General features: G+C 47.1%; 1 protein-coding gene and 1 pseudogene across 1 annotated transcript; one reads left to right on the forward strand and one right to left on the reverse strand.

The window, feature by feature from the left end:
- The first annotated feature begins 1,643 nt into the window (after nt 1–1,643).
- On the forward strand, nt 1,644–2,759 carry LOC122435787 (olfactory receptor 10V1-like). The gene has a single exon (XM_043459867.1). The coding sequence runs from the start codon at nt 1,644–1,646 to the stop codon at nt 2,757–2,759; it is 1,116 nt and encodes a 371-aa protein (XP_043315802.1).
- A 7,604-nt stretch (nt 2,760–10,363) lies between these two features.
- On the reverse strand, nt 10,364–12,451 carry LOC122435788 (annotated as a pseudogene).
- Between the last annotated feature and the right edge of the window lie 1,200 nt (nt 12,452–13,651).

Below are 13,651 nucleotides of genomic sequence, written 5' to 3' on the forward strand. Positions count from 1 at the left end.
CTGTGTCCTGAGAGTTCTTGTCCCTAGTTCTGTCCTGTTAGGCTCCGCATGACTGGGTCCACCGCTTTGCCTTCTGTTCTTCTCACTCTACATCCTCCCCAGACAATCATGAGCTCCACACCCCCAGTATGTCAAAGATTCCCTAATCTCCCTTAACATGAACTCCAGCATATATTTTGGGTATCTACTCCATGTCCAATTGGTCCTAAGTGTGGAAGATGCAGAAATGAGCAGGCTTTTAGTCAACAAATCTTTATCAATAATACTAACATGTGCCAGCCACTATCTGTGAGGCTAACTGTGGCATCATCCTTGCCATCATGGAGCTCACAGGCTGTTAGGGTAGCCAGGAAAAGAATTAAAGAATTACAAGACTCAGTGGTGAATAATATGGTTGAGGAAGCCTGGAGCACTGTGGGAAGCTAGGGGGGCAACTAAGTCAGTCCAGGGCTCAGAAAAGGGTGACAAGTAAGTTGGGGTCACCCTGAGACTGAGTACAGCTGGAACAGGAGAGACAGAAACTCCTGCTGGTGATGCTTCTTCCTGTCTGGACATCCTGTTCACAGGATGCAGGATTCTGGGAGTTTGGGGGAGTGGCAAGGTAGGGACAACATAGCTGATACACAAAGTCAAAGTGTCTTTAAGATCGACTTGCTGGACCTTACGTTCTACAGAATTCCCTATAGTGTCAATGACCCTGTCGGCCCAGTGTCTGTTTAAACCTAAGTTTAAGTAACATCCGATTCAGCGCCTTTCATTTGTGATGAGGCTTCTGACTTCAGAAGTTGAGAGTATTCAGGGTCACATGGTGCAAGATGACAACTAGAACTTAGATCCCTTGGTTCCTGGTTGAATGTAGTTTATCCTGGTTGTAAATTAAAATGGCAATATTTCCACAGCATTACTGGAATTCTGGGGACTGCCATCTAATCCAGTTTACAAATGACAGAGGAAACATGTCACACTGCTTCACAGAGTCACTTTATATTTTAAAATGCTTATTAACTGGCTTCCCTGGTAGTTCAGCTGGTAAAGAATCCACCTGCAATGCAGGAGACCCTGGTTTGATTCCTGGGTGAGGAAGATCTTCTGGAGAAGGAATAGGCTACCCACTCCAGTATTCTTGGGCTTCCCTGGTGGCTCAGCTGGTAAAGAATCTGCCTGCAGTGCAGGAGACCTGGGCTTGGTCCCTGGGTTGGGAAGGTCCCCTGGACAAGAGAAAGGCTACCCACTCCAGTATTCTAGCCTAGAGAATTCTATGGACTGTATAGTCCATGGGGTCACAAAGAGTCAGACACAACTGAGTGACTTTCACTTTAAAGTAACAACCTCAGTTCCCAATCACTCCAATGAGACAACCCTTCAAAATGTAGCCAGAAGGAGGACTATTAACAGTGTCTATTAAAAACTACTTCATACATAGATTTTACTCATCTCAGTTTATTTCTGTAATAACAGGCAAAGTGATGTCACATCAGAGTGAGTGTGCCTTTGCTCTCAGTGAACAGAAGACAGAAGTCCAAAAGCTCATAGAATGAGGACAACGGCCATCTGTAGAAAGGACTCCAGAGGCTCCCATGACCTAGTGGATTGCTAGAAAGCTGACTTTTCCATCCCAGGAGCTCTATAAAGGAGAATATAGGATGGTCCTATTGCAGAGAAACCTCACCTTAAGCTCTGAGTTTATTATCTTGGGCTTTGGGGACCTGGCTGAACTACAAATCTTCTTTTTTGGACTCTTTCTAATCATGCATCTTGTCACCCTAGCAGGACACATGACTATTGTGCTTATCACCCTCTTTGACTCATGCCTCCAGACTCCCATGTATTTCTTCCTCCGCAACCTGTCCACCATTGAAATCTGCTATATATTGGTCATCGTCCCCAACATGCTGGCCAGTATCCTGTCCGGGAGCCAGCGGATGCCCTTTCTGGGATGTGCCCTGCAAATGCATCTCTTCATCTCACTGGGTGGAGCAGAGTGTTTCCTCCTGGCTGTGATGGCCTATGACCGCTTCGTGGCCATCTGCAAGCCCCTTCACTACACATTCATTGTCACCAGGACTGCGTGTGTGCAGATGCTGGCTCTGGCATGCATCAGCGGCTTTGCACTCTCACTCACCCTCACCACACTGATATTCCTCCTGCCCTTTTGTCAGTCCCACAAGATCAATCATTTCTTCTGTGACATCCCTGCTGTGCTATTCCTGGCCTGCTCGGACACACAGGCCAATGAGATTGCAGTCTTCCTTGTTTGCCTGCTCATCTTGTTGATCCCTTTCCTGCTGATCCTGCTCTCCTATGGGTTCATTATCACTGCCATCCTCAGAATCCACTCGGCTGAAGGCAGGAGCAAAGCCTTCTCCACCTGTGCTGGGCACCTACTGGTCTCCCTTCTGCATTACGGCTGTGCAATATTCATCTACATTCGCCCCAGGTCATGCTACACCCCAGAACAGGACAAAATTGTGTCTTTAATCTACACCAACGTCACTCCCATGCTCTACCCTATGATCTATAGTCTGAGGAATAAGGAAGTCAAGGGTGCCCTCAAGAGACTCCTGGAGAGACATGACTGGACCAGGTGGTGGTCCCATGCACGGGAACGGGGAATGGGGGTCCACGTGCAAGAGCCCATTTGGTCATCTCACTGCACCCCTTGCAGCTCTGTGCCCCATCCTGAGGGCTGTTCTGAGGTTCTGCAGGTGCCTGGACCTTATCGTGCCCTTTCTTGTGGTCAGAGATGGAACAAACCCTAATGCTTTCTTAGATGGGGTGGCTCTGGGGTGTTAGTGAATGTTTGTCTAGCCAAAATACTAAAATAAAGCAAATTATTTTAACACCATGGTTACAAGCTATTACTTCATAGGAAGGAGTGATTCATCCCACCACCAAGCCTAGGAACACCCACATGCTGTTAGAAGGGTGAGGAGGAAAAGGATCTGGGTCCGTGATGACCCTTCACTGGGCAACTCAACCACCACAATGAGTGCCTGCCTGTAGCCTTTAGGTTCAGTCAATAATATACTTGCTGACGGTTTAACCCCCCCCCAAAACATTCCTCACTGAACCCCCCCAAAGCCTCCATGAGCATCCATTATTGCCAACCTTGCCTGCCCTCCTTAGTTCATGGCTCCTACCACCTCCCTGATCATTCCTAGGTGATGACCCCCCTCTCCTGCCTCAAAGGGACACTCAGAGTCACCAGAGGGCACATCTCAGTGGGAGTGGCAGATCTTAGAGGGCAGGAACCATGTGGGTAACTGTTTCTCATGTCCAGTACTACTTGCTTTGTGGCCTGTGCCAAGGCCACTGCAAGTCGCTGAGAGAAGATGGAGGCAACAGGGGAGAATCCACTAGAGGCTCTGCCAAAAGAGCTGATGGACCAGTGACAGTTCAGTGCTATTGATGCTCTGCAGAAAGAGAGGCTCGTGTTGTTATTCAATAGGGGTGATACTATTCCACATCTCCTAGGACTGCAACAAGGATGGCATGGGACAACACTTGGAGGTGGCCTTGGCAAGCAGGGCACCGAATCAGTGGTGCTGAGAAGTACCACATCCTGGTGTGGTACCAGGGGCTCTCACATTGCCCTGCCCAATCCCCCAGGAGCTGAGCTTCCTTCTGTGCCCTCAGACCTGAAGAAGGTCAGAGCCTGGAGGGGCAGGGTGAGATAACATTCTGAGATCCTTGCAGGAACCCTGATGATGATTCTAGGTTGATCGAAGGGAAGGTGAGGTGATCACTAATTTCAATCTCTGTGCACAGAGAACAGAAGTGAAAGAGAGAGAGAGACAGCAACCAAGAAAACCTTTGTGTTGCAACCGTACTCAGGCCCTGTGCTCCAGGGCCCTGTGATGCCCCTTTAATTAGACAAACTTAGAGGGATGCCCCTTATCTTTTCAAGAAATATTATTTCTCATCCATAAATCCTTATTTTCAAAATAATTCAGTGAAATGTTGACAAGTGTTGAAGCTGGGTGAAATATAGGTAGCTTTTTTTTTTTTTTTTTAAATATTGTCCTCTCTCCTTGTGTGTAGATGTGAAAAGTCCATAATAAAGACTTTAGAGAAGTTAAGATACCGACTAGTCTCCTCTTCCCAAGCAGTCCCCTTGCTGAGAAATCCTCACCTACTCTCACCACTCATCTCCCCTTCACTTTAAGGCACAGCTTAGATGCCTCTTAGTTCTGGACCTCTTTTTAATAACTGTCTCAGTCCAGTCCACACTTAAGACAATGGGACATCTCTGACGGGATGACAGCTGACCACCATGGCCTTGCTGTGTGTGCAAGGAAGGCGGGACAGCCCCAACCCAGGTATTCATGTGCATGAACACACATACATACACATGGCCTTCGATGGGCAGGGGTGCAAAGATAGGTGCTTCCACCACTTCCAGGCAATCAAATGGGGGTCTGGCAGCACGGCGGGGGGCGGGGGGCAGGGAGGAGGGAGAACCTCTCTTGGGTGGGATAGGACAGGGTGTGGGTCTATAGGGGTTGAGGGAGATCCTAGGGGTTCCGAGAGAGCAGGGGTAGAGGAATGTATCAGGTAAAAGATGATGCCACACTGGTAAAAGGCAGCCTAGGTTGAGTGCCTAGGGATAATCTGGGGTATTGATTAGATGAATGGGCTTCCCAGGTGGCTCAGTGGTAAATAATCTGCCTGCCAGTGCAAGAGATGCAGGAAATGTAGATTGCTCCCTGGGTCAAGAAGATCTCCTAGGGGAGGAAATGGCTAACCCACTCCAGTATTCTTGCCTGGAGAATTCTATGGACAGAGAAGCCTGGTGGATTGTAATCCAGGGGGTTGCCAAGAGTCAGACACAACTTAATGACTGAACATGATTAGATGGATGGCAGTAGAGAGAGTAGGAGGATGTGGAAAAAGACTGTCATCAAAGCAATAAAGGAAGAAGAGGGAAGCATTGGAAAGTGGTAGAAATAGAGTGAGGTCAGCTAGGGCTGGCTGGGTCCAGGTCCTACAGGACATCTGGGTTTAGGTGTCTGCACTGACTTGAAGCTCAGAAATTCAAAAAATATGTTCAGTATCTGGCAATGAGAGCCTTGCTGGTTTAACCATAAACTTCCTTGAATTTATATGCTCAGGCCCTATCACTGCTTAGCCTTAGTCATAAAAGATTATACCTAATCGGTTTTAAATATATTTACTCTATTCCAAACAAGTCTTCTCTGATTCAAAAAGGTGCAGGCCTTGACTGATAACCAGCCAGAAGTGTCTGTGCGAGGTGGGGCTGTGATGTGCTGGGCCATGTGAAAACGGCTTGGTGTGGGTGTGTGGTTTCTGTGTTTACCCACACATGTGCATGTACACACATGTACTTGGAAGAAGTAAAAGAGCAAAAAATGCTCATGTGATAGTGATGAAACACTGCTGAAGCAAACTCTCACTTGTCCTCTAGAGGAACACCTGTCCAGGTGCGATGAGCATTATGCATGCAACTTAGATAGAAAGGGTTGCTTTTTGGTAGCAGCTCAAAGTCACAAAGGCAGGCAGAGCTGTGCCACCCTGCCCCCCCCCCCCCCGATGGTTAGCCAAGGCCCCAAGGCTCAGGGACCTGAGAGACATCAGGACGGAGCTTCTAATTGCATCAAGAAAAGGTGCCAATTAGCACCACTTTCAAGGGAAACATCAACCTCAAATGATTTAAACAGGGTAACTAAAACTTTGGCAAAATAGTTCACTTGGGGACTAATTAAAATTTTTTCTAAACAATATCTGACTAAGTTTCTTAATTTTTTTGGGGGGGGATTACAAATGTAACCCACAGTCACTGTCAGAGACAGAGAAAATATAGGCAAGCGTGGAAAAGAAAAAATCATCCCACTATTAAAGATAATTGTGGTGAAAATGGCAGTATATGTGAGGATGAAATGACCTCTTTTGGGTTTATTGTTGAGCACAATGACTGGAACATGGTCAGTCAGTCAGTTTAGTCACTCAGTCATGTCATACTCTTTGTGACCCCATGGACTGCAGCACACCAGGCCTCCCTGTCCATCACCCACTTCCAGAGCTTGTTCAAACTCATGTCCTTTGAGTCACTGATGCCATCCAACCATCTCGTCCTCTGTTGTTCCCTTCTTCACCTGGCTTTAACCTTTCCCAGCATCAGGTCCTTTTTCAATGAGTCAGTTCTTCACCATCAGATGGCCAAAATATTGGAGTTTCAGCTTCAGCATCAGACCTTCCAATGAATATTCAGGACTGATTTCCTTGAGAATTGACAGGTTTGATCTAGCAGTCCAAGGGGCTCTCAGGAGTCCTCTCCAACGCCACAGTTCAAAAAGCATCAATTCTTCGGCACTCAGCCTTCTTTGTGGTCCAACTCTCACATCCATACATGACTACTGGAAAAACCATAGTTTTGACTAGATGGACCTTTGCTGGCAAAGGAATGTCCCTGCTTTTTAATATGCTGTCTAGGTTGGTCATACTGTTCATACTGTTCATGGGGTTCTCAAGGCAAGAATACTGAAGTGGTTTGCCATTCCTTTCTCCAGTGGATCACATTTTGTCAGAACTCTCCACCATGACCCGTTTGTCTTGGGTGGCCCTACACGGCATGGCTCATGGTTTCATTAAGTTACACAAGGCTGCAGTTCATGTGATCAAAGTGGCTAGTTTTCTGTGATTGTGGTTTTCAGTCTGTCTGCCCTCTGATGGAGAAGGATAAGAGGCTTATGGAAGCTTCCTGATGGGAGAGACTGACTGAGGTGGAAATTTGGTCGACTGAAAGATGAATTCCCCAGGTCAGTAGGTGCCCAATATACTACTGGAGATCAGTGGAGAAATAACTCCAGAAAGAAGGAAGAGATGGGAGTCAAAGCAAAACCAACACCCAGTTGTGGATGTGACTGGTGTTGGAAGTAAAGTCCAATGCTGTAAAGAGCCATATTGCATAGGAACCTGGAATGTTAGGTCCATGAATAATGGCAAACTGGAAGTGGTCAAACAGGAGATGACATCGACATTTTAGGAACTAGGGAACTAAAATGGACTGGAATGGGTGAATTTAACTCAGATGACCTTTGTATCTACTACTGTGGGCAAGAATCACTTAGAAGAAATGGAGAAGCCATCACAGTCAAAAAACAAGAGTCCAAAATGCAGTACTTGGATGCAGTCTCAAAAATGACAGAATGATCTCTCTTCATTTCCAAGGCAACCCATTCAATATCATGGTAATCCAAGTCTATGCCCCGACCAGTAATGTTGAAGAAGCAGAAGCTGAATGGTTCTATGAAGACCTACAAGACCTTGTAGAACTAACACCCAAAAAAAGATGTCCTTTTCATTATATGGGACTGGAATGCAAAAGTAGGAAGTCAAGGGATACCTGGAGTAACAGTTAAATTTTGCCTTGGAGTACAGAATGAAGCAGGACAAAGGCTAACAGAGTTTTGCCAAGAGAAAGTCTGGTCATCACAAACACCTTCTTCCAACAACACAAGAGAAGACTCTACATATGGACATCACTAGATTGTCAATATCCAAATCAAATTGATTATATTCTTTGCAGCCAAAGATGGAGAAGCTCTATACAGTCAGCAAAAACAAGAATGGGAGATGACTGTGGCTCAGATCATGAATTTCCTATTGCCAAATTCAGACTTAAACTGAAGAAAGTAGGAAAAAAAAACACTAGACAATTCAGGTATGATCTAAATAAAATCCCTTACGATTATACAGTGGAAGTGAGAAATAGATTCTAGGGACTAGATCTGATAGACAGAGTGCCTGAAGAACTAGGGACAGAGGTTTGTGACACTGTACCGGAGGCAGGGATCAAGTTCATCCCCAAGAAAAAGAAGTGCAAAAAGGCAAAATGGTTGTCTGAGGAGGCCTTACAAATAGCTGTGCATGGAAGATAAGTGAAAGACAAAGGAGAAAAGGAAAGATATACCCATTTGAATGTAGAGTTCCAAAGAATACCAAGGAGAGATAAGAAAGCCTTCCTCAGAGATCAATGCTAAGACATAGAGGAAAACAATAGAATGGGAAAGACTAGAGAACTCGTCAAGAAAATTAGAGATACCAAAGGACATTTCATGCAAAGATGGGCTCAATAAAAGACAGAAATTGTACGGACCTAACAGAAGCAGTAGATCTTAAGAAGCGGTGGCAAGAATACACAGAACTGTACAAAAAAGATCTTCATGACCCAGATAATCATGATGGTGTGATCACTCACCTAGAGCCAGACATCCTGGAATGTGAAGTCAAGTGGGCCTTAGGAAGCATCACTACGAACAAACCTAGTGGAGGTGATGGAATTCCAGGATAGCTATTTCAAATCCTGAAAGATGAGGCTGTGAAAGTGCTGCACTCAATATACCAGCAAATTTGGAAATTTCAGCTGTGGCCACAGGACTGGAAAAGGTCAGGTTTCATTCCAATCCCTAAGAAAGGCAATGTCAAAGAATGTTCAAACTACTGCATGAATGCACTCATCTCACACACTAGTAATGCTCAAAATTCTCCAAGCCAGGCTTCAGCAATACATGAACTGTGAACTTCCAGATGTTCAAAGTAGTTTTAGAAAAGGCAGAAGAACCAGAGATCAAACTGCCAATATCCATTGGATCATATAAAAAGCAAGGGAGTTCCAGAAAAATATCTATTTCTGCTTTATTGACTATACCAAAGCTTTTGACTGTGTGGATCACAACAAACTGTGGAAAATTCTGAAAGAGATGGGAATACTAGACTACCTGACCTGCCTCCTGAGAAATCTGTATGCAGCTCAGGAAGCAACAGTTAGAACTGGACATGGAACAACAGACTGGTTCCAAATAGGAAAAGGATTATGTCAAGGCTGTATATTGTCACCCTGCTTATTTAACTTATATGCAGAGTACATCAGGAGAAACACTGGGCTGGATGAAGCACAAGCTGGAATCAAGATTGCCGGGAGAAATATCAATAACCTGAGATATGCAGATGACACCACCCTTATGGCAGAAAGAAGAACTAAGGAGCCTCTCGATGAAAGTGAAAGAGGAGAGTGAAAAAGGTGGCTTAAAACTCAACATTCAAAAAACTAAGATCATGACATCCAGTCCCATCACTTCATGGCAAATAGATGGAGAAACAATAGAAACAGTGAGACACTTTATTTTCTTGAGCTCCAAAATTACTGCAGATGGTGACTGCAGCCATGAAATTAAAAGACTCTTGCTCCTTGGAAGAAAAGCTATGACCAAACCAAACAGCATATTAAAAAGCAGAGACATTACTTTGCCAACAAAGGTCCATCTAGTCAAGGCTATGGTTTTTCCACTAGTCATATATGGATGTGAGAGTTGGACTATAAAGAAAGCTGAGCACTGAAGAATTGATGCTTTTGAACTGTGATGTTGGAGAAGACTCTTGAGAGTGCCTTGGACTGCAAGGAGATCCAACCAGTCAATCCTAAAGGATGTCCTGAATATTCATTGGAAGGACTGATGCTGAAGTTGAAATTCCAATACTTTGGCCACCTGACGTGAAGAACTGACTCATTTGAAAAGACCCCAATGCTGGGAAAGATTGACGCTGGGAGGACAAGGGGCTGACAGAGGATGAGATGGATGTATGGAATCCTCAACTCAATGGACATGATTTTGAGTAAACTCCCGGAGTTGGTGATGGACAGGGAGGCCTGGCGTGTTGCAGTCCATGGAGTTGCAAAAAGTCAGACATGACTGAGTGACTGAACTGAATGTATATTCTAATAGATATTTTCTTACTGTTATGATATGACAGTAGAACTATTTTCTGATTGAAGATATATATATACATTAAGGCTTAAGGTGTAAACACTTTGGAGGGAAAACAGTGTAGTGAAGAAATTACTGTTCATTTAAAAATGTATATCATCTCATAATAAGTCCCTGAATTTTCAAATTCACATGTGAGAATACATTTACATCTTGAATTTGTAGGAAAGGCACAAGTTTTATGTAAAAAAGCAGCAAAATTTTAAACCCACCAATTTATTAAAAAGCCATTACTTTTGTTAGAAACAAAAAGTGCTTCTCAAGATGTTGGGAACAGGTCATAGTATAGATACTTATTTCATACATTGGACTTCTCCCTTCAATTATACTCCAGTTGGAGGAGGAATACCTCCTTGAGAAGTAGAATTATGTGATGGACTGTGAAAGCTGGTCTCCTTGTACACAAATCAAGCATTTCCTCCCCAAAGTGTCATATTCAGAAAGCCAACGATCACAGATACATTTAGGGATCCCATACTAGTCACATAGGCAAAATGATACATCACTTCTGAAGATTACAAGGCTTAAGTTCCTGGACAATATAGTGACTGGTAGCTATTTTAGTAACTTTAAGAGCTTTAACCCAAGCTGAAGTGCTCACCAACCACAAAAAAGTGGCAACAATAGTAATTACAAAGTCAGTCATGGAAAGCATTTAACTATCACGATGCAGGTTAGTGTAACCAACATAGAGCAGAAGAGCAGCAATGCAGTACAGGAAGACAAAGACTGCAAAAGTAACACAGAACTGTGCAGAAGAGTAATCTCCAATAAGGACATATTTTTTCCAATCGACATTACAGATATTTACATTTTGAGGTGTCTGAAACAATGCTTCATTCAACGTGAATGGATAACCAAAAGTAGCTGGAATCATTCTAGTCTCAAGAACTTTATAAGCACAAGGCCCTTGAATTTCTGTTTTGCCCTTAAAACCTCCACAGGTAGCAAAAGCAAAGATGGAAGCATTCCACTCGAGGACTTTCATGAAGCTGAGAGGCTCCTTGAGTGGGTTGAGTTTGAGCTGGAAAGAGGAGATTCTCTGAGGGAAGGAGGGAAAGCATCTTAGGACAGCGGGGTGACAGAAGGGGACCAACCACACAGAGCTCCACAGCCAGGCTGGAAATGATGTACTTATTGCTATGTTTGCAGAAGCTTTTAGCACAGTAAGGGTGTCCCCACTGGACCCTGGCCCTCACCCAGCCCCACCCATCCATCCCATGTCAGGGTGTAAGGGAAGCCCTTCAAGGGCCCCCTCGGCCATCTCAGGACTGGATGTGACAGACACGTGGGGTTCAGTGAACCTGCCACATGGAGGATTTGAGGCATGGAAAGGGAATCAGCTTGAAGCTCTCACGTGGGAGCCATACCCAGGTGGGTGCCCACCTCAGGTCCCTGCAGCAGAGGTGCCCATCCCAGAGGGCAGGGTAGGGGCCAGCATGAGGAGGCCAGGTAGGCAGCCCCGGATCCCCACTGTAATGCATCAGCTGACCCTGCCGACTTGTGGGCAGAAGGGTATGGGGAAGAGATAAACACTTACCCCAGCCCTGCCATCACCCTCGGCTGTACCTTGCCTGTTGACTTGACTCCTCCAGGCCCCCAGAGAGCCGCACAACTTTGTTCCTGGGGAGGGTGAACCCATGAACGCTGTGCCAGCAGAGGGCCAAGAGACTGGGAGTGTCCCAGGGGACATTGCTTCTCCTGCAGCCCTTGGGGCCAGCCAGTCCCTTCCATGCTTCTGGGGGGCCGTAGGAGGCCCACAATCTAGAGTTCCTGTGGTCTGTGTGCCCAGAGCCCCATGACATCCCCAAGGCATCCCCAGTGAATCCAACAGCAGTCCCCGCTTCCCTCCCCAGGCGGCCAGGCAGAGCCCACTCCGAATCCCTGGACTCATGCGTCCAGGGTGGGGCCCTGCATATGTGCCCACACACACATACACACATGCCCATATGCATGCACCTGAACCATGTGCTCTCTCGTGCACACACACATGTTCATGCAACTGATGACAAACTCTCTCACACACAAAGACACACCCATGTGCAACACCTGAGCATGTGCTTGCTTTCTCTCTCACACACATGCCCATGACCATGTGAAAGCACCTGCACACACATGCACATGCCTATGTGCATGAACCTCCACATACACATGCACACCCCTATGTGCTGGCACCTGTGCATGGGCACTCTCTCTCGGGCACACACACAGACACACATGCTCACACGCCCATGTGCATGTACCTGCCCATGTGCTCACACACATAGAAGCACATACACACACATGAGCTACATGCGGGACACCAGAGGGACACACTGGCCCTGACCCAGCAGTGCCCGACTCCCCTCCAGAAGTCGAAGATAAGGACCTGCGCTCAGCAGGACGCTCACCTGTGAGCATGGCCAGGTTGGCAGCAGTGCGGTCTTGGAGATGCACAGGGACCGGGGCTCACTTGGGGTTTGCAGGCTCAGACGGGAAACAGTCGCGTGCCCTGAGGAGTGGGGTGGGGTCTGTTTGAGCATGTGCACTGAGGAGCTGCTCTCACACTAAGGGTGAAGCGCCACCCAGAGGCCTCACAACAGCTAAGTCATTTATCAGGTTTCTGGGCCTGAGGCAGGGCTAACTTAGAGGGTGCAGACCACATGGGTGTGTCTCTGCCCGCACATTGGGGCGACACTGCACGTGAACACGTGAAGCTTCAGCAGGGGATGCCCATTGTCAGTGGGAACCAATTGTGAGGTAGGACCAGGGTTTGTTTGCGCAGGCACTCTGCTGATGCTGAGTTGCCGGTCGCACTACAGGGCTGGATTCTGTAGGGAGGGTTCAGTCTTTCATGCCGCAGAGGGAGGGGGAGAGGGGTTCAAGATGGAGTCCGAGGCACATAGTGGAGGAGCCGCGAGGGCAGCCGATGAAGACACGGGTGCCATGGCCTTTGCTGCTGGCACAGCACGTGATGACCACGGCATGCCGGGTGGTGCTGGTGGCCACAATGGCCCTGGCGACCCAGCTGGCGCTGGTGACGCTATCAGTCCTGGAGTCCCTGGTGGCTCTGGCGACCTGGCTGATCCCAGAGGTCCCAGTGCTGCAGGAGAGTCAGGTGGTGCAGCCAGTGCTATTCCGCAGATCCCGGGGGCACCCCACGCTCCAGGGCCTGGTGGAGACGCTGCACCTGGAGCCAGAGTTCTGATTAACCGAGCCCTCCAGTTGTATCCTATTCCAGGAGCCCCAATGGGCCGGGCGGCCACGGGGGTCGGGGTGTGGGCTAGGGGTGGTTTGGGGAGGGGTTGCAGGTGGTGGGGCCTAAAGTGTAGGAGGAGGGTACTCTGGGGGGCTGGAGGGTATGGGTCAGGGGTGGTCTGGCTGCCCAGGGATGGTGGTGAAGAAAAGCAACCTGAAGGGATCCGGAGGGTCAGGCGGTGATATCCAGGGTGTCTGGCAGCGGCCTTGTGAGAGAAGGTGGTTCTCTGTGAGCAGGGAGCCTGACGTACAGGCAAAATGACTGGTGTGGATGGTGCCTTAACCGTATCTCCACCATCAGCCTCACCGTGCCTTTCGCATCACTCGCTCAGGCAAAGATCGCCTGCAACTTCCTATCTTAAAGTACTCCATTGCGAGCGCCAGTTCAGAAAGAGCTCAATGTTAACGGCCCTCTGTTGGTTCTGTCAGTTCTAAAGGGGGCTGGTTTCATCCTGGTGCACTGGGAAGACCCAGAAGAATCAGGTGGAGAGGGAGGTGGGAGGGGGGATCGGGATGGGGAATACATGTAACTCCATGGCTGATTCATGTCAATGTATGACAAAACCCACTGCAATGTTGTGAAGTAATTAGCCTCCAACTAATAAAAATTTAAAAAAAAATTAAAAAAA

Source organism: Cervus canadensis, chromosome X, assembly GCF_019320065.1.
Source record: "Cervus canadensis isolate Bull #8, Minnesota chromosome X, ASM1932006v1, whole genome shotgun sequence".
Taxonomy (NCBI): domain Eukaryota; kingdom Metazoa; phylum Chordata; class Mammalia; order Artiodactyla; family Cervidae; genus Cervus; species Cervus canadensis.